At 40.6% G+C, this 22,331-nt stretch overlaps 1 protein-coding gene across 2 annotated transcripts in view; it reads left to right on the top strand.

Annotated features, from left to right (window-relative positions):
- SATB2 (SATB homeobox 2) overlaps positions 1–22,331 on the top strand; it is a 195,058-nt gene that overhangs the window by 146,465 nt on the left and 26,262 nt on the right. For both annotated transcript variants that reach the window (XM_081243265.1, XM_081243264.1), the window contains exon 10: positions 10,363–10,560. In XM_081243265.1, coding sequence (XP_081099391.1) covers positions 10,363–10,560 — 198 coding nt within the window. The remainder of the gene's footprint in view (positions 1–10,362; positions 10,561–22,331) is intronic.

The following is a 22,331-nucleotide window of genomic DNA, read 5'->3' as shown; positions in this document are numbered from 1 at the left end:
AGCAGTTTCTACTCTTGTCAACTGGGGCATGTATACTACAATGTCAGGTCTGTCCACCAAATTCAAATGAAAAAAAATTAATATATTTACAGTACAGTTACCTTTTTTTTTTTTTTTTTTTTTGCGGTACGCAGGGCTCTCATTGTTGTGGCCTCTCCCGTTGTGGAGCACAGACTCCGGACGTGCAGGCTCAGTGGCCATGGCTCATGGGCCCAGCCGCTCCACGGCATGTGGGATCTTCCCGGACCGAGGCACGAACCCATGTCCCCTGCATCGGCAGGCAGACTCTCAACCACTGCGCCACCAGGGAAGCCCTACAGTTACCATTTTTAAAAAACTGTTATACCAAGTAGTGAAGAAATTAGGCTTCTCAATATTCTCAAATGGCAAACTAAGTGGGCAGTCAATACAGTGATGCCCAAGCGTCAAGTTGAACCCTTCACTTTCTTCCGTTATCTCTCAGCATAATTCAAAGGATTAGATTCTTTTGAGAAGTGATCAACAGAAATTCCTGCAAGATCTCAGTTTTTACATCAGTCTTATAATGAGGAATTGGGTTCTTTTTACCACTCTTACAATTAATTATATTAACGTTTCATGCCCTAAAACTAGCCTTTATGGGAACCCATAATTAGATATCAATGAAGGTTAATTACAGTTTGTATGCAGTTCATAAAATGTCATATACCTTTGCTAAAGTTTCTGTACTGGTTTTAAGCACATTTTTATGTACTGCAGAAACCCTTGAGTTGCATTATTTTGCCTGTTCATGACATGGCACCTTTAGGAACTTGCATTTGACTTTGAAGCAAATCAGGTTGACATATTAAAAACCATCTTTCTGAACTCTCCAGCCCTCTTTCAAAGATGACATTGAGTTAAACCATGGTTCTTACAGTTGGAGAATGTTGGTGCCTGTGAGTGGTTCCTACTGTTTTGATGTAGAGACCGTTTAATCATCTTGCTTGGGACTTCCCTGTTGGCGCAGTGGTTAAGAATCCACCTGCCGATTCAGGGGACACGGGTCTGATCCAGGTCCTGGAAGATCCCACATGCCGCGGAGCAACTAAGCCCGTGTGCCACAACTACTGGGCTTGTGCTCTAGAGCCCGTGAGCCACAACTGCTGAGCCTGCGTGCTGAAACTACTGAAGCCCGTGGGCCTAGGGCCCATGCCCTGTGACAAGAGAAGCCACTGCAATGAGAAGCCTGTGCACCGCAACCAAGAGTAGCCCCAGTTCGCCGCAACTAGAGAAAGCCCGCGTGCATCAACAAAGACCCAACACAGCCAAAACAAAAAAAGATCATCTTGGGCTTCCCTGGTGGCGCAGTGGTTGAGAGTCTGCCTGCCGATGCAGGGGACACGGGTTCGTGCCCCGGTCTGGGAAGATCCCACATGCCGCGGAGCAGCTGGGCCCGTGAGCCATGGCCGCTGAGCCTGCGCGTCCGGAGCCTGTGCTCCGCAACAGGAGAGGCCACAACAGTGAGAGGCCCGCGTACTGCAAAAAAAAAAAAAAAAAAAAAAAAAATCATCTTGCTTTCACAGGGCCAAGACTAGGGTTAGGCATGTAAGGCTTGCTAGGTCTTCAGGTGCAAAATTCAAGGAGGCACACACTTTCAGAGTCACATTCCTTAAATTTTGCCTATTAGTCGCTTGCTTGCCTCACTCTAGTCCCAGCCCTGATCTTTCAAACAAGTCTTATGCCTGGTTTTCTGCTGTGTCTGCTTTTTTCCCCCCCTGTACTTACGAGTTTTTGAGGCAGTGTGCCTAATAATGTAGGTTGTTTTTTTTTGTGTGTGTGGTATGCAGGCCTCTCACTGTTGTGGCCTCTCCCGTTGTGGAGCACAGGCTCCAGACATGCAGGCTCAGAGACCATGGCTCAAGGGCCTAGCCGCTCTGCGGCACATGGGATCTTCCCGGACCGGGGCACGAACCCGTGTCCTCTGCATCGGCAGGCAGACTCCCAACCACTGCACCACCAGGGAAGCCCCCATAATATGTAGTTTTGTATCATAGGTATGCTGGAATTTGGACCTGAAGTCAGGGACTAGAAATGTTTCGGTTGTTTTCTCCTTGATATTTTAGTCTAGTACATTTTTGCTGTTAATATTTTTCTAGTATTTAAGTGGAGAAGATTCCAGATTCATTCTTTTTGACAGATATGGATGGTTTTTTTCAGGTACATGTTCCATCTATGTGTATATGTATGTGTGTACATACTTATATAAAGTCATACTAAATCTCTGTACTATTATATAGCTATGTATATCCCGTATTTCTATGGTAAGGAAGGCAACAAGATTTTATGAAATCCCCTCTTGACGTGGGCCCCTTATAACAGAGGTTAAGGAGTTGTTCAGAAATAAAATTTTCATTACTGTCAATTACAGATTCACTCTTTACAAACACATCCATAGAAATGTGATACACATGCCCAGAGATAGCTGAAAATTAGTCCCCATGAAAATACAGTTTAGAACTTAGTGTACAATTTTGAGAAATAAAAAAAGAAGCAGATCATTTTTACTTATTACATTCAGGGTATAAAATAATTAACCTTGAACTGTAACCAAATGCTCAGCACAAATCTTTTTTCAGGTTTAGATGACCTCCTCGTCAGGGATTCATTGAAGCCCTTGACAAGTCTCCCTTGCAGTTTAGCCTTTTACCCATTTCAGTTTTCTTGATTAGGTTATCTTGAATCATTAGGGGGTTTATTTATTTTAATAGACACTTATTGGATTCATGAAAGGAGAATTCGGTGACTAAGAAACAAGAGCTGAATATTATCTGGCTCATTTCACACTTCAGAAGAGTCTCAACCAGTTGAAGAGAAATTCTTTCACAGTTACAAAAGTTTGTTTGGGGACTGTATGTGGTTCCGTTTAGAAAGTGAACTGCCTGTGGTTTATAATACGAATTTTCTTTTGAGTCGCTCAGAAAACATTTCCTTTTGGTTACATATGCTGACATTTTCTGTATTGAAGATGTGGGTGAGTAAATGGCCTTTTACATTTCTGTTGCAAGAAGCCTTGTGTCATTCTCCTGAAGAACTGTTCATTTGCCGACTTATTCATTCATTGGGGTTCCTAGATGGGCAAAGGGGAAGGGGGCTTCTTACTATTTGTAGATTGAGTTCACTCGTCACCTCTGTGATAGGTACATCAGGGGGAACAGTAACGACTGTGACAAGGCCTTCCCTTCAAGGCCAGTACAACCTTACTTAACAGGAACAAACGTATTTACTACATCTCTTTTTGGAGATCAGAGCAGACTATGAACTTGCATTTGTTTCTTAGCAAGTCCTGGTTTGTATTCATTTTTTTTTTTTTTTTTTTTTTTTTTTTTTTCTTTTTGCGGTATGCGGGCCTCTCACTCTTGTGGCCTCTCCCGTTGCGGAGCACAGGCTCCGGATGCGCAGGCCCAGCGGCCATGGCTCACGGGCCCAGCCGCTCCGCGGCATATGGGATCCTCCCAGACCGGGGCACGAACCCGTATCCCCTGCATCGGCAGGCGGACTCTCAACCACTGCGCCACCAGGGAGGCCCTGTATTCATTTTGAAATATTATAAAAACTAGGAAATTTGTCACTAACACAGAACATAATTTTCTTTTTAAAGGAAAAAATATGGGAACAGGGACAGGTTGGAGTTATTACCTGTGTCCTGGGGTAGGAAAACAAATGACTTAGGACACAATGAAATTTCAGTACCACGGACAGGAGCCCCAGTCTTTTCATCTCCTTCCCCTCCCCCATCACTTAAACCTAAGGCCTGGAGCTAGGATTCAAACCCATATCTGATGGGCTCCAAATTCAGACCCTGGGCTCTATTATTGTTTTCTGAAAGACCTCCTTGTTCATTTGAATAGTCTCAGCATTTGGTATGTAGTTTGGAGAACATGTCACTCATTTATTATCTACTTGAATTTTTAAACCTTTCAATATTTTTATAAGTGTAATAGATATTGTCCTTCCTCATTCATTTTCAATGTGAGAGAGCTTTACAAATTCTCCTTTGAACAACAACAGCATACACACTCACACACACATACACGAAAATGGTTAAAATGATGAGAATAGATTTTTTTAAATGATTGATAGTGTTTGGTGCTTATGATATATGTCATTTTTTTAAGAATGAAAACTTCTGGAAGATGAAGCTTACCAAGTATGTAATTTACCACTAGCAGGCCGCTGTGGGCCTTCATTGATACCCAGCAACATGATTTCACTATGAAAAAAAAAGATATCTAGGCTAGGGTAAGTGGGGTTCTTGACTTTATCGTAGTCTTTTCTCCAAGAACTTCTTGTTAAAAAAGAAGGAAGGAAGGAAAGTAGGAAGGGAAAGGAAAGAAGAAAGAAAAGAATTCTTTGTCATGTCAGTTTAAAAGCCTTCAATGACTCCCATGGCCCATAGGATTAACAAGAAATTTCTTTGCATGGTATTCGTTATGACCTGACCCCCACCTCCATTTCTAGACTGTGCTTTAGCCACACAAAGTTGTTTCTGATTCCTTGAATGTGATCATTTTATAAGCCCCTGCATTTGCTGATAATGTTATCTCTGCTTGGAACATGATTCCGATCACTTCCTCTCCCCACCTGGTGAAATGCATCTTTATCTTTCAAGGCCCACCTTATGAGTCCTGTTCTCTGTGATCACATATTCCCTGAACTTCATGGTCAGAATTACCTACTCATCCTTTGGTGATCTCAGTTAACCTTTTAAGTAAAAAGCATGGCCCACAGTAGATGGGTGATCAGCACAAGCTTATAAACTAATGTTCTGAGAGACCTCTGCCACTGTTTGCACTTATATAATGTGGTAAATTGGATCACCCTCTTTTCTTTATCTTCTTCATGCATTAGAGATGGGTGAAAAAGAGCCCTCAGAATGTTGACAGGGTTGCTTTTGAAAACTAGTACTCTACCCCAACACTAACTCTTTTAATTTGAGGCCATGAAACATTCATCTGGACTAATTTCTATGCACTCTAATAATTTCAATTCAATCTATGGAGCACTTATTGAACATCTATTATGTGCAAGAAACTATACCCTGGTCTGAAAATGCTAAAGTGAGTAAGAAATCAACAATTTCCCTCCACCCCCATTAAGAAGCTGACTGTTCTGATAGGGGTGCAGGCATGCCCAGCAGTAACAAAAATAATCATCAAATTGTGAAAAGGTGTAAGCAACATGCTTTCAAATTATGCAGGAGTGAGTAAGCAATTCTTACAAGAGAACAGGTGAGACCATGTCAGCTGAACCTTGAAGTACAACTTCTCATAGCGGGGGTAGAGGGTTGAGTGAGATTTTCCAGGAAAGGGAGTAACATGAGCAAAAGCATGAAGATGGGAATATATCAAGCCTATTCAGGGACTGTGAGTAACTCACAGTGGCTGGAGGACACGGTCCATGGGGAAATTGAGGGGAGATGAGACCGTGAAGGAAAAACAGGAGCAAATTGTGGTTCTTATTGTTGCCTCTTCTAATGTTCTTGAATTGTGAACTAGAGGTGTCTCATTTAAGTAAATCCTCGATAAAACTATCAGTTTACTAAAATATAAACTATGGGGTTATTATTCATCTTTCAGAAAGAAATAATGATACCTTTCTTCAAGTAGTAAGGATTCCTAATACATTTACAACATTATTTGTTTTGTAAGTTCAGATTGACGTACAACTTTGTAGGAAGATGTGGATTGTAAACAAAATACATCTTGACTGATGTGAGTGTCACCTCACCTGCATAGTTGGGGAAAGGTGGTCAGAGTTGTTTTTTCTGCTGAGGGAAATATATTTGTTTAAGAGGCTGATGAGATGACTAAAATGAGATGTTAGTAGGTATTATTTGCTTATGCCCTGAATGCTTGGGAACTCTTTATCCATTGATCACAAGGATGTAGCCTTTGAACTTACATTCTTTCTCTGGGTTCAGATCTTGAAGGTAAAAGTGTTTTAATCATAAATTCCTTAGCATCATTATACTTAGGTTCCATGTACATTTTCCCATGTAAGTTCCAGGTATTCTCTGTATTTTTTTTAAACTTTTTATTTTGAACACACTTTAGACTCACAGATTTTGGAAAATAGTACAGTTTCCATATATTTCTCACATAGCTTCCCCTAATGTAACAGCTACATCACCATAGTGCAATGCTCAAAACCAGGAAGTTAGCATTGTTTTAATACATTAACTAAACTGAAAACTTTATTCTAATTTCACTAATATTTTTAATTAACATTATACTAAATATTAATAGTATTTCCACTGATGTCCATTTTTTGTGCCAGGATCTCAATCAGGAACCATATTGCATTTAGTTATTTATCCTTAGTTTTCTGCAGTCTGTGACCATTCTTCAGTCTTTCCTTTTTGTTGTTGTTGTTTTTAATGATCTTGCCACTTTTAAAGAGTACTGATTGGTTGTTTTGTTGAAAATCTCTGTTAGGGTTTGTCATGATTGGACTGAGGTTATGCATTTTGGGCAAGACCTCAGATACTATGTTGTGTCCTTTGCAGTGAGTCATATCACAGAGTTCATGGTTGTGAATATGTCATCACTGGTGATGTTGACCTTGATCACTTGACCAAGGTGGTTTTATTCTTTGTACTTTGACCCTGATGGCTAATCATTATCTGTTGTTTCTGACAAATAACAAGGTAATAGATCATGGAATGTGGACCTGGAAGGGAACTTAGAGATCATCTTTTGTAAACCCCTTCTTTTATAGTTAAGCTTCCAGAAGATCCAAGAGGGTAACCACTTATCCAAAGGTCACCCAATAATTTAATGTAAGAGTAGGAACTTAGCAGTTTGGTCTCCAAATTGAATATTCTGTGCTTCCTAGCTGTGCTCTGGCACATGTAACTTACTTAGCCTCAGTTTTCCCATACTAAAAATGTGAAACTGACTATGTGAATATACAGCCAACCTTTGGTCAAAGCTTACAACCAGAGTAAAAGAGAAATCACAGCTAGGTATGTACACCACAGTTCCTGGTGCCCGCTCCCAAGGCTGGCCAAGGCTGGAAATCAGATGAACTTCTGTACTAGCATCTCCGAAATGAAAATAATTCTCCTGGAATGCTCCACCTAACACATAGGGAGCAACAACAAAAAACCTACTTGAGATTTTAACAGAAAAAGGAGATTTGTTTATTAATAATTCATGAGTTCCCATTGAACATGCACGACAGAAACAGTGCTATTCAATAGAGAATACTGTCATCTGTCACTGTTTTATTTGACATTTACACTTTTTTTTTTGCCTGATACTGCAGAACTTTCTTGGATGGCATGCAAAAATTATATAAATGAAAAAAATCCCAGTGTGGGGACTCTTTATCTCTTCTGTGATGGGTTCACTCAGTTACATATGTGTGTGTTCAGGCAATAGCGTGGCACTTTCTGGCACATGCATTAGCCACCAAACAAGCTAATAAGAGACACTATTGAGAAAACAGAGATAAGCATCCCAAGTGGGCTGGTGGAAGGATCATGTGAATAAAAAGATGGAGGGTGAGATGGGAAGTGAGGTGGAAGAATAGATTTCCGGGAGATAAGCGTACAGATCCGTGGAGTGAGCAAGTGAGTCAGAGTGAGGGGAAAGCGAATCATGGCTGCCGTGAAGAAAACTGACAAAAATACACTGCCATTTCCGATGCAGAATAAATATTTATAGATGGCATCAGAGGAACTCCACCAGCAGGGAATATCGGCATCTAGTAGAAGAGCAAGTTAGAGTTAGGAGCACCTTGCAGTTTTGTGCCACCGTAAGGCTCTTGACAATGTTTCTGCTCAGTAGGTTAGTTATTATTTATAAAAATCAGAGAACCAGCTGATACATTCATAAGCTAATTATTGAAGCAGCTGGGTACACATGGTGCAATATGTCCAAGGCTGTGAAGTATCACAGATTTCTTGGGGCCTGCTGTGGTGAGGGTGCGCTGTTGAAGGCTCTATCCCTTAATCTGATCAGCCAAGCAAACACTTTGAGGGGAAACGAGATTAATAACCCTCTAAATACCATGAATGTGCTTCGTCTTCAAAACTGGGTTCCCTTAAACATGCTATTAGCTCAGCTCCATCAGGGATTTGAGGAAGTTCTCTGGTGCCCTAAGAACAGGGTCTTGTTGCCTACCTCCCTGTGCCAGAAATTAATTTGGTTTGCTTATGTCTGCACACATGATCACACTTGTGTCTAATCCGCTCCCTAATAGCTTCAAGGTCAGGACCTTGCATGTCAGTGGGCAAATTGAGCACTACACTTCTTAAAGACGGATGGCAGACAGCACACAGTCCATAACAAGGTCTGTAGTTTGTTCTAAGTGGTTGTAATGAGTGCAGATTATAACAGCGCATATAAATCAAATGCGGCAGTGAATGTTGTGCGAGACATTCCGAGTATCGTAAGTGGAGATACCACTCAGCTGTCACCTGTCTCCTTTCAAGCTGTGGCTTCCCACAATGCAATTCACTCCTCATGCGGAACAGCAGGTGCTGTCCTCCTTAAGGTCTGGGTATCTCAGAACTTCGTCTTTTAACAGATGCAGGTTTTTGTTTTTATTTTCTGTTTAACGATTGGTCTCCATGCTGTAGCCTCCCCTGGGAGGTGTTAAACATACCTGTTTGAAACATTTGAAAGAGTTCAGTTGGAGACTTACTCAGATCTGTGAAAAGACAGAGAAATGGAGCTTACTTTTTCCACAGATGGTTTGTTTTCCATTTCAAGAATTCTTTGCTTTGTACAAAGAAACCCTCGAGGAAACACTTGGGGACTAGGAGATTTTTTTAAAATATAATTTATTTCCTGATAGGGATAAAAATTTAATCGTCTTCAATTTTCATATATGTTGCACCTTGAAAATCAACCATTACCTGTCTCTCAGTTGAGCTGGAAAAAAAGAAATCTATGAAAATACTTGGAAAAACATTTCCAAGCAAATGATTAGATATCTTGTTTTCATTCTTCCTAGCCCTCTAACTCTCCCCAGCTCCCAGTTTATTGCAAGAAAAGATCAGGTCTGCACAAATGTGGCCTCTCACTTGTAAAAACAAGGCAGTGTTGTGTTACAGATTAGTTTATAAATCCCCAGTGGCTTCACAGTTCAGTGCCTACAGCTGCTGCAGATGGGCCTGGGTTTTTGTCTCTTTGCGGTGCTGCAGCCGGCAGTTGAAGGAGAAAATGGAATGATCAGGTTATTAACATGGAGGCCGCGAGGAAGAGGCTGCACAATGAGAACAGCTGGTGTTGCTGTCTTGGCTGATGCAGCGGAGATAATCAAATCTTGCCTTTTTTTGGGTAAAGGCAGAAGACACAGTGGAGAGTTAGACAAACAACAGCTTATGATATTATAAGGGGTTTTTATAATGCGTGTCAGGAACTTTCATTGGCTTACAAGTTATGATATAGAATTTGTTGAGGTTCGGGATTTATTTTTTACAAAGTCCTTTGTGTTTACTTATGCACCTTTTTAGAAAAATTCTTACTCTTGCAGGAGGCGCGATGTGGGACAGTTCTTGTTTTTAAAATTAGCATCGTAGCTTGGAAATGATGGGTTAGAAAGCTACCGGGTAAAATATTTTGACATGAGTCACTGAGCGATGTTGACAGCATCCTCTGTATTATTTTCATATAATCCATCATTATTTGCATTACATTTTCTTTCTTGTGCAGTTGCAAGAGAACATCCGGATGCCAGAGTTGGGAGGCAGACATTTGCAGGTGTGACCCGTCCGACTGCCTACCTTCCTGCAGGTGTGGCTGAGGCAGGAAGGTGATGGTTAAAAGGGCCTGGAGCCCATGGCATTCAGAGATTGAGCAGGAACACAGTTTTTCATTCTAGCTAAGGTTGTTATGGAGGAGTTATTGATAATTGTGAGACTATTTCCTCCCTATTTATACTTAGGTATTTTTTCTTCTTTAGAATTTGCCATTTTGCAATGGCAAAAGTGTTCATCTTCACTTTTTTTCTTGGAATAGAGTACTATCCAATTGGGTAATTTTTAAAAATTGTTGCTGACCAACATGAATTACTCTTTCTGAGAATTGGATAGCTACAATCTTCCTTGAGTATCTTTTACAAAGGAACTGTAAATTAATTGAGAATATATTCAATAGGAAGGGTGATAAGATAATTAATAAAGACCAAAGATTCTCAGGTATCAGTGTAACTATATGCGTGGTCATTGGTTGGTTTTCAGAGTTGTCAGGCTGTATCACTATTTTCCCAGTTTGGTGGGAACAAGTTTGATGTAAAAATATGATAAACCGGTATGGTACTTGACTGCACTCAAGCCCCCCTCTGCTGCTCTGCACTCTGCAGGTTAATTCAAGTGACCTTCTCTGTTTCTAGGGCTGGCTGTGTGAACTGCTCCGCTGGAAGGAGAACCCCAGCCCAGAAAACCGCACCCTCTGGGAGAACCTCTGTACCATCCGTCGCTTCCTGAACCTTCCCCAACATGAGAGGGATGTGATTTATGAGGAGGAATCAAGGCACCATCACAGCGAGCGCATGCAGCACGTGGTCCAGCTTCCCCCTGAGCCAGTGCAGGTGGGCGTCCCCTTCTCCCACAAACCAGAACAAAGCTGTTGGTGCCAGTAGCCATGAAGGGTCAAAGGGGCACGCCACATCACCTCCCCTCGGAAGGTGTCTCATGCCATGTCCCCCAAAACAGAGGTCCCTGTTTTCACAGTGGGCACAGTGTGTGTGCGTGTGCATGTGCACACATGCTCTCTCTCTCTCTCTCTCTCTCTCTCTCTCTCTCTCTCTCTCACACACACACACACACACACACACACACACACACACAAATGACTGAGAAGTCTAATCCAAAGGCAGCTGCTTTCCTGAGAGCATTTTACTTGTGGAATTGTGAAGCCAGAGAACTCATGGAGAATTAAATCTCCCAGTTGGAAACCATAGTTCATTGTTTGCATCAGTTCATTTTCTAAAGAAAAAACTCTGAAGTAGCCAATGAATTGATCCAAAATTCCTCAAGGAATATTTCATTAGGCTGAGGAAAAGAAATTTCCACATGAGCTAGGGAATACCACTGAACTCAGTTCAACCTTTGAGAGAAATTGTGACAGATCTTAGTATTTTTTAGATGAGTTCCTGCTGTGTTTGGTTTCCTGTCTTTTAGAAATCTACCTTCATTTGGGTTGCATGTTCTGTTTGCTTAGATTTTTGCTCTCACTGAGAGAAATAATATTTATTTGTGAGAGTCATTGATCTTAACTACCGACACTTGCTGTAGTATAAAGTCAATTACTTTCGGGAAGAAATATTAATGAGGGTTTCTACAGTTAACACCTCTTCGAGTTGTGCCACAAATTGTTTTGTCGGACTGTGAGACTTGTCCTCCTGTCCAGTACCACCAATCCCAACTGCCACCAAAGAGGATCCTCTAAGGCCTGTCTGAATCTCCTTGTGTGTAGTAAGAAGAGGGCCATTGAGGCAGGAGTGCATGCACGTGTGCACATGTGTGTGAAGAATGGAAGATGGGGATGAAGGAAGTGTGGGGCATGGGGTCTTGATCAGAGCATAGGAGAGATGGTAAAGGACACAGTGAAATGCTCGGCCTGAGGTTTCCTGTCACCTTTCCCCTTACTCCACCCTCACATCCCCGGGGGAGAAGCCAGAAGCCAGTGGGCCCATTATATCACTTTTCATCCAGATACTGACATCTCAGTGAGTGCTCTCATGCTCTCATTGGTCACTTTCCAAAGTCATGGAGTGAATCGCCCAGATCATTAGACTCATGAGTTCATAGAGCTATACACATGCAGGAGTCTCTTATAATATCCACAGTGAACTCAGAGGGGAGGTAAAAAGGGGTACTTGGTTAATAAGTGGGAGAGCCCGCTGTCCAGGCTCTGGATTAGTGCTTGGGTGACTCATTCCCCAGAGATGAGCCCCAAGTCTTACCCTTCAGGACCAGCCTTCCCTCTCTTGTCCTTTCCTGGCTGGGGCCTCATCCAAACACCAGGGCACCTCCTTATAGATAATTAGACCAACGTGCTGAGTCACATGGAGGGGTGGTTTTTAGATTTTGAGATTTAGTAGAAATTAAAATTAAACAGGGGCACATTGTAGGTTCACCAACTTTTTATTTTAGAAAATAAATTTATTCAAAAAATTCAAGGTGGTGGAAGTAAGAGCAAATACTGAAATGGAATGTACTTAAAAATATTATTTTGGCTGAATTAGAAAGACCATTAAAATTAGTTGTTATAAAATATATTTACAAATAAAAATTAGTAAAATTGTCTAAGTAAAAAAAAATTCAATGGGCACTCACATTTGTTATTCATATATTTCATACAATAAAATAACAAATAAATTAATGAAAAGGATAGCCTTAGGCAAAAGATCTTACAAATGTATAAATTCAGTCATATGAAAAACTCACCATCACCCTTGTTTTTCTCATTTTGATGTGAATTGATCCAAACTTCTGTGTTGAACCAACACAGGACCAATGACTAGCTTCAGGAAACTACTGACTTTGTGTGGACTTTTCATTCAGGGTCCATCTTAGTCAACCCAAGCAAAATAGAAACAGAACAGGAGTGAAAAAAATTGATTTATTATAGACATTAGTAGCATTTCTTTTTTATCATAGGATGATGACAAAGTTGAAAATTTAGAGAAGTTTGAGATAAGAATACTAATACTTGTTTTCCATTAAAATGAGGACCTCCCTTCATTTGGATGATGGCTCTTGTATATTCCTGTCTCCATTCTTTGTCCAGAAATTCTCATCTCTGTGAGGTCCCTGTGTTTAGGTAGCTAAAATGACATTCAACATCATATTTTGTCTTTTAACTGACCATTCTGAGTAAAATAAATCTTAGAAGCAGACAGCCAATTGATTTATGAGTTTTATTACCTTTTATGTTAGTGTGTCAGAACTAAAGTGTGCTAACAATATTTAATGGCTAAGAGTCAGTCTGTAATTTTCCTTTTTAGTTTTAAGCAGTCTGTGGCTATTAACATTAACTTCTGATATCACTAAGAGAATTCACTTATTTTATAAAAGATTATTCCTATCACTCAGCTCTTAGCTAAAGGGTTTACAAATAAGGTAATTTTCTCTACACTGACATTGTCTTAGCCATTGACCTTGATCCCATAACAACTGTGAAAGTCTCCAATACATCAATTTTTTTTTTTTTTTTACATCATGCCTGTCTCAGTGACACTGCTTTGAATGCTGTATTTCTCTTTCGTGATATGAAAAATGAAGAGAACTTGAACTAACCAGCAAAACTCTTGAGAATGGAGAATAGAGTTAGCACAGCCTCTGTGACTTGGGAAGGACTGTATTCAAAAAGGTCCCAGACTACATAAAAATGTCTGTAATTGTCCAGAAGTTAAGCCGTTGGACTCAGGGTTGGGATTCACTTGTGCCTTTGTATCAATTAAAATTTTAGGAAGATATAATTGCTTACATGTTTTAGGAATTTAAAAATTCATCTGTCGGTAATACTACTTTGGTGACGTTACGTTTTGTCTCATTAGGCAGAAAACACACCATTTTCAAATTAAAAAAATTTTTAACCTCTTTATTGGAGTATAATTGCTTTGCAACGGTGTGTTAGTTTCTGCTTAATAACAAAGTGAATCAGCTATACATATACATATATCCCCATATCTCCTCTCTCTTGCGTCTCCCTCCCTCCCACCCTCCCTATCCCACCCCTCTAGGTGGTCCCAAAGCACTGAGCTAATCTACCTATGCTATGTGGCTGCTTCCCACTAGCTATCTATTTTACATTTGGTATTGTATATATGTCCATGCCACTCTCTCACCTCATCCCAGCTTACCCTTCCCCCTCCCTGTGTCTTCAAGTCCATTCTCTACGTCTGCGTCTTTATTCCTGTCCAGCCCCCAGGTTCTTCAGAACCATTTTTTTTCTTTTTTTTTTTTCAGATTCCATATACCTGTGTTAGCATACTGTATTTGTTTTTCTCCTTCTGACTTACTTCACTCTTTATGACAGACTCTAGGTCCATCCACCTCACTACAGATAACTCAGTTTTGTTTCTTTTTATGGCTGAGTAATATTCCATTGTATATATGTGCCACATCTTCTTTATCCATTCATCTGTCAAGGGACACTTAGGCTGCTTCCATGTCCTGACTATTGTAAATAGAGCTGCAATGAACATTGTGGTACATAACTCTTTTTGATTTATAGTTTTCTCAGGGCATATGCCCAGTAGTGGGATTGCTGGGTTGTATGGTAGTTCTATTTTTAGTTTTTTAAGGAACCTCCATATGTTCTCCATAGTAGCTGTATCAATTTACATTCCCACCAACAGTGCAAGAGGGTTCCCTTTTCTCCACACCCTCTCCAGCATTTATTGTTTGTAGATTTTTTTTTTTTTTTTTTTTTGCGGTATGCGGGCCTCTCACTGTTGTGGCCCCTCCTGTTGCGGAGCACAGGCTCCGGACGCGCAGGCTCAGCGGCCATGGCTCACGGGCCCAGCCACTCCGCGGCACATGGGATCTTCCCGGACCGGGGCACGAACCCGTGTCCCCTGCATCGGCAGGCGGACTCTCAACCACTGCGCCACCAGGGAAGCCCTGTTTGTAGATTTTTTGATGATGGCCATTCTGACTGGTGTGAGATGATACCTCATTGTAGTTTTGATTTGCACTTTTCTAATGATTAGTGATGTTGGGCATCCTTTTGTGTGTTTATTGGCAATCTGTATATCTTCTTTGGAGAAATGTCTTTTAAGGTCTTCTGCCCATTTTTGGATTGGGTTGTTTGTTTTTCTGATATTGAGCTGCATGAGCTGTATGTATATTTTGGAGATTAATCCTTGTTTAGTTGCTTCATTTGCAAATATTTTCTCCCATTCTAAGGGTTGTCTTTTCGTCTTGTTTATGGTTTCCTTTGCTATGCAAAAGCTTTGAAGTTTCATTAGGTCCCATTTGTTTATTTTTGTTTTTATTTCCATTTCTCTAGGAAGTGGGTCAAAAAGGATCTTGCTGTGATTTATGTCATAGAGTGTTCTGCCTATGTTTTTCTCTAAGAGTTTGATAGTGTCTGGCCTTACATTTAGGTCCTTAATCCATTTTGAGTTTATTTTTGTGTATGGTGTTAGGGAGTGTTCTAACACCATACACAATTTCTTTTACATGTAGCTGTCCAGTTTTCCCAGCACCACTTATTGAAGAGGGTGTCTTTTCTCCATTGTATATTCTTGCCTCCTTTATCAAAAATAAGGTCACCATAGCTGCGTGGGTTTATCTCTGGGCTTTCTATCCTGTTCCATTGATCTATATTTCAGTTTTTGTGCCAGTACCATACTGTCTTGATTACTGTAGCTTTGTAGTGTAGTCTGAAGTATGGGAATCTGATTCCTCCAGCTCCGTTTTTCTTTCTCAAGATTGCTTTGGCTATTTGGAGCTTTTGTGTTTCCATATAAATTGTGAAATTTTTTGCTCTACTTCTGTGAAAAATGTCATTGGTAGTTTGATAGGGATTGAATTGAATCTGTAGATTACTTTGGGTGGTAGAGTCATTTTCACAATGTTGATTCTTCCAATCCAAGAACATGGTATATCCCTCCATCTGTTTGTGTCATCTTTAATTTCTTTCATCAGTGTCTTATAGTTTTCTGCATACCGGTCTGTTGTCTGTATGGTTATTAAATTGTTAAATATGGGTAAAATCTGTGATTATTAAAAGGCTCTGATGATGCAGCATATTAAAATACATACAGAAGTCCACCCCACTTGTGGTCGCCGAAACGTGCCATTTAAATTTCTTTAAGTAGTTAGGGTACACTATTCCCCAATTTTTCTTAAATTGTAAAGATATGAAGTGGTGACCTTTGTGCATAATTACTCACCAGATATAGTCTGTTAAATTAGGGCTCTACAGATGTACTGGATAAAAGAAAGAGCTTGGAATCAGCCCCTTCCCATTCAGTGCTTTCTGTGATGTTGAGAAGTCCCTTAGAGTCAGAGCCTCTTTCCTCACAGAAGGAAGGAACATTTTCTTGCCCTTTTTTTGCAAATAGTTTACTAATCGGTAGTCTTATATTGCATGCAGATGCGTTTCTTTTTTTTAAGCCCATGAAAGGTTTGAAAAATTCAAGCCCACATTTGGAAATGAGGAGATTTCATTTAAAATCTGGATTTCATGTAACAATCCAGAAATTCGGAAGATCTGACCCCTTGGGCCACATGGCTGGAGCTGACATACTCTATTCAGGACACACACTTGCCATCCTGCTGCAGGATCCCCACTACCCACATGCTGTTTCCATGTGCATATGTTCCATCCACTTTGTTCACTTAGGGTGCTCCTATCCCGTCACTCTGTCCCAGTGAGGCCAGCTGGCTCCATGAGTCCTACATCTGAAGCTGCCACACTAAAGCCACACACGCCTTTGCCGTGTGCTTCTGATTTCTTCCATGGTAGCCATTGTGTGCCATGTATTTTTATAATTTTAACACCTAACAATCCTTGAAATGCATATTTGTTGGAATTTCCCTTCAGGGATGAAGCTAGGTTATAGTTGGGTTGGGGGCTGCTAAGGGGTATAGTCGGCCCCAGAGACTTGGGGGTCCTGGAAGAACGAGATGTTTTTTCGTGGGAATTCAGTTCTCTCCAGGTGATGTAGATTTGATGTCATATGGAATTATCCCGTTTCTCCAATTTTCTTTCTGATATTCTAAGTCTCTTTCGAACCCCCATTTAAGTTCCTGCTGTCTAAAAAGTGATTTTCCAGGCTCTGAACACACTTTGCCAACTAGATTCACCTACACTATGGACCCTCAGTGGGGGCAGTATTGCCCCAGGGAGTAAAAATTGATTCTTGGGGGCATAAAAATCTTATTTACAGTTGTTTATTGCCCTCCAAAGGGACATAGTACATAAAGAGATATTCTGTATATCTGGTATTAAAATTTCATGATGCAGGGGAAATGATTAGGAAAAAATGCCTACAAAGGCTCCTTTGGGGAATAATAATGAAAAATAAATGTTGCAAAATGCTAATATATGTAATAATTCTAGTTCATGTATGGATAGCACAAAGAAGACCAACATAGGTGAGATGAAATGGTATGACAAACTAAAACATTCCGTGAAAAAGGTGAAATAAATTCCATCGTTTACCTCAAAAGGTTGGAACCAAAATTATTTCTTGTGGTTGTAGTGATTTTACCCCTAGTGGTTATTACGACCTGAGGTCCTATAGTGAGGGGATATCCTCAACTTAGAATCAAAAACTAGTTAGGTCAGGGGATTCATTATTACCAATTCCATTTTACAATTCGAAAAACTGGAGCAGAGACCAAGAGCCTTGCCTGAAGCCAGGATCGCCAGCTAAATGAAAACACAGGCGTTTTTGGCATTCAGTCTTTCCTCTGACTTCACTCTCAGTGCAGTAGAGAAGAAAGGACATTGCTCATGCTATGACTAGGTCACTGAGTGGGGTTGATTGGGAAGCATTTGCCAAACTGTTCATGTCTGTGTAGTTTGTGCTTTATTGCTTTATTATATTTCCACCACAGTGTTTCCATGGGTTATTTTGTAAGTTCAGGAATTCTGAGCTTGCTGCTATGTGGTTTCCTGACAAGTACTTGTTTCAAAATTCCATGCCGTACACTGAGTAAGAATGTGAGAGACCTGGTGGATGACAGCTGACACCAGCTTTATACTTTAGCTTGTCTGGATTGCCACCCACTCAGGGTATTCTCAGCATTTTCTAAGCTACCGAATCCCTGTGCTGATCTCAACCAGTGGTTCTCAACCAGCGGTGACTTTGCCCCCATGGGATATTTAGCAGTGTCTGGAGACATTTTTGATTACTATAACTTGGGGATTCTACTAATATCTACTGGGTGGAGGCCAGGGATGCTGTCAAATGTCCCATAATGCACAGCCTCCCCACCAAAGACTTATCTGTTCCACAGTGTCAATAGTGCTGGGGCTGAGAAACACATATAGAAACCCCACCAAGGTTGGGGGGGGGCAGCATCTACTTTCGCATGTGAGAAACTGAAGCTTAGAGAAGTTTAGTAACCTGCTCAAAGTGGGACCTTAGATCCACATTAGTCTACCTTCAGCATCTGACTTTTTTCTCTGTGCTAGAAAGAACTGCTAAACATGCAGCAGCCAGCCTTCCCTGAATACTTGCTGTTAGCTGTCTGATATTAGGCAAAGCTGTTTATGTACATCATTTAATTTTTAATCATTCTACTGAATAGATCTAGTTTTGTTAGCTTCTTTTTTACAGGATATTCAGTGCTGTGAAACCTGTAGCTCATTGGTGTGATGTCGAAGAACTGATGTGACTGAAATTTTCACTTTCTGTTAAGCTTTTTCGGCATTTTTGAGGTAGCTTTGGAGTGTGACTCTCAGTGATAGTGTTTAAGGGTATTTGAAATCTATGATTAAGCCCTGAGAATTTGATCATGGCTTTCTGCTTCAGCTGTAGGTATATTTTGATTTGTGAATTTGCTTTCAAAAGGACAGTGTCTAAGAATATAAATAAGCTAATTAATTAATCAGTTAAGGATGTTTGCAAATTCTTTAACCAGGTTACTAGAATTTCTCCCATTTTGGATTCATTCCAAGCTCCTATTCAAAGCCTGCTCTCTGAATGTGGCTCTAGAGGTTTGAAACTCTACCCTAGTTGTGAGGAAATGTGCAGATAGACACCTGCCATTTTAGATGAAGTATTACAGCAGTTGGGTATACGTAGGTCCTCAGTTGGGAAAACTTTGGGAGTCCCTGAGCATCAGTCAGGAGCCACGCTAGCCTTTTTCTTGTTAACATTATGCTATCCTGCATGCATTTATTCAACTTGGAGAGCGTTCCTCATTTCTTCATTACCAGTTAGCTTTTCAGCGCATCCAAACTTTTAAATTTGTCACCGGGAATATAGAAAGATTTGGAGGTTATTTACAACTAACTCTTTTTATTCTAGAACATGGACATTTCTATCTTGGGTTCAGCTTCTTCCAAAGTGTAGTGAGTGAACAGTTTCTCTTGGTGGTGATATGAAAAAGTTGAATAACCTCCTTAGAGTTGCTAGCTGATAGATAGGACATTAACTGTGGCTTTGTTTTCTCTAGAGATTTAAGCAAGTTGCTTGTCTACTTTTTAAATTTAAAGTTTCTTAAAGTAATTTTTTTTCTTTTGCAAGACATAGAAATTCCAGCTTAATTATTGGAGATATATTCAGAGAAATTGAGGGTGAAAGAACTTCATGAAAACCCAGGTGTAGGACTGTGAATATGGGTAGGTTTCTCTGAACCTGGGACTTGTAATTCAGCAGCTGCAGTTCATGGATTCACCCCCTCCTTTGCAATCCTGGATATAACATACCCCCTCCCCATATCAGCTTCTTCCTGTTATCAGTCTTTTTCTTTCTGCTATCATCTGATTTACCATTTACTCTATAGTTGTCTACCATATGACTTCTGCTTACTATGCATAGTTTCTCTGAATTATAATTCTACCTTGTCAAAGCCTTGGCCTGCCCACGACCTCTGCTCTACCTCATGACTTTTTTGTATGCCTTTATGAAATCCAGCTTCTGTTACCCACTGTTATTACTTTAAATACTTACTTATAAGGGAGAAATTGGCTGGTCCACCTTATCCCCATGAAGGCAAACTTTCTTGACACTTAATTTCCAACCAGTAATGTGAATGCTTAATTTGGAAGTCACTGCATTTTAGAGAAAGAGCTTTGTTGGGCACAAGGTTAGAATGACCTCCAGGAGCATGGGAAGTAGAAAGCTAGCTGGCTGCAGACCACCTACAGGTAACCTGTGAATGCTATGTCCTTGGCCTGGGAAGTTAAGGCCGTTTAGGAGCCCTGCATTTGTCAGGATAGATGGTAGCAGGTATGATTAACAAGTCTAATATAAAATTCTCGTGGGGCTTCCCTGGTGGGGTAGTGGTTGAGAGCCCGCCTGCCGATGCAGGGGACGCGGGTTCGTGCCCCGATCCGGGAAGATCCCACATGCCCCGGAGCGGCTGGGCCCGTGAGCCATGGCCGCTGAGCCTGCGTGTCCAGAGCCTGTGCTCCGCAACGGGAGAGGCCACAACAGTGAGAGGCCCGCGTACCGCAAAAAAAAAAAAAAAAAAAAATTCTTGTATCAAGGGAGATTTATATGACTTTTTAAATGTAAAGTGCTGTGGACATATAAGCAGTAAGGAACTAATGCCTAAGAGTGATTTTAAGTTTGTGTGTATCCAAAGTATTATGCCTTTATATTTCATTGCAGTTTTTCTAACATTTATCATGTACATCCATGCTTTCAAGCACTGTGCTATAGATCCTGATAGGAATTAAACTTAGAATTTTATAGTACTCTGTTCTGGGTCTGCCTATTTACTGCTTTAAAGTAGGTTCAACATTTTACCAGGCTTATCATTTTAATAATTGGAGTTAGCTTTCTATTTCTCATTCTTCATGGGGTTGTTCCAGTGTTTTTGCCAAGCAGAGCTTGCCCTATGAGTGACTAAATCTTCACAACACACCACCTTCCAAATTAAACATCCAGGGTTAGCTATTGGTTGGAAGTGAAATGTCAAGCAGCTGGGTTCCACTTCTCCCAGTCTTTTCCTGTCCTGTGGCAGCATAGAGAACCTTGGTTTCCTGAGTAGCTTGCTCTTCCATAATTGCTGTGTTCTTTAAATAATAGTCTAATTGCATTTTTGAGAGGCAGCGCTGTCCCTTCAGCTCATGCTGTGGGTTACTGATATACTCCTTGTTTCTCAGATCCTAAAACTGAGTAGAAGGCACTTTGCCCAATGCCACTCTACAGGTGAAGGGAGGAAGCAGGATTCGCTGTGTCACTTACGTCAGGACAAATACTCCTCACTGATTTGAGTTTCTGCACTGCTCAGTGCTCAGAAACCACTAAGATCACTAATATAAATTACCTTTATTTATGTCTGTTTTTAAAGGTTTGGGGACAGCAAGGTACTCCTCATATATATTGTCATATTCTTTTCCTTCTGGTAAAGTTAAAGTAAGAATATTATCAAACCTTTAGCACCTTGGCCTTTTCTTGATGTTCTGATAGAAAATGAGACTAAACATACTACTTCTGAACATAAAGCTTAGTTTAGTTGTCTTTTAAAAAATATATGTTGCTATGGAATAGTTAGAGAATGTTCTTGCTATTGTCCTGTTGGCCAACTCAACGTAGCTATTTTCTCCCTCCCTCCCTACTTCCTTCCTTCCTTTCACCCTCCTTTCTTTCCATAATCTGAAACATCTGAAACACTTTTTTTTTAAGCTGAGAGAGCTTAGGGCAATGACTAATAAATTTTGTGATGGGGCAAACTGATTAAATATGAGCAATGTGGAGCAAATTGAGAAAGAGAGGCAAAATAGACCAAGTCAGTGCGTTCACATGCATCCTGCCTTCTTCCCCAACCACAAAAAAGCCAACAATAAACTTAAATTAAGGCACTTGTGGACATTGATTTGTCATTGTTCTAATGAAGGGCCTTGCCATATTTCGTCTGTGAGAAGGAAAATACCTCCTTTATACTTTTACAGATATCTAGCAAAGTCTGGCTTTTGGCAAGGCTGATTAAAATTGACTGATAAAACTGTTTTCAGACCCAAGCTGCAGACACAATTGAGAGGTTGCCATTTTTATTCATTTATTCAACAAATATTGGTTGGGTTCCTTCAGTGTGCCAGGTAGCGTTCTAGGCACCACGTATATAACGGTACATAAAACAGAATTTCACACATCTATTGAGCAGCTTTCCCCTTTACTCACATAGATTGCGTTTTTAAACAGACTTCATTTTCCCTCTGGCTGCCTTGCCTTAACCTAGAATTCAGACTACGATTTAGTGGAATCCATAGATTGCATTCCTTTCTCCGATCCCGACCTTGGGTACCATCTCTGTGCCTCAGTTTTTCCAGCTGTTTCCCGAATGTACTGGGTAATATCTTTAAAACACATAGAGCCTCTCAGAGATGACATTACCTTAAAAAAAGTGTTTGAAGATACCAAAGCTAACAGATCTTCTGAGTCTATTCTCTAGAGTCCAAAGAACTTCATCCATGTGGAGAAGCCCTTCTCTGCAGATGTACATTTCTGTTGCTTCTGCAAAGAGAACGAATACCTTTCATATCAACAATTAACTATGAATGAGAAGCATTCCAGTAGAAATTTTAAGGAGGTAGTGAGAAGCAGCTCCCGTAGTCCTTGAACAACACATTTTCTGCCACAGCAAGCTCATTATTTAGAAGGACTAGTTCACACACCTGACCCTCCAAAGGCCCCAGCTTCATCAACACCAGTGAGCCAGG

This window comes from Mesoplodon bidens (assembly GCF_964165515.1).
Source record: "Mesoplodon bidens genome assembly, chromosome: 8".
NCBI lineage: Eukaryota > Metazoa > Chordata > Mammalia > Artiodactyla > Ziphiidae > Mesoplodon > Mesoplodon bidens.
Note: the sequence above shows the minus strand (reverse complement) of the source record. Positions and strands in the feature narration are given on the sequence as shown.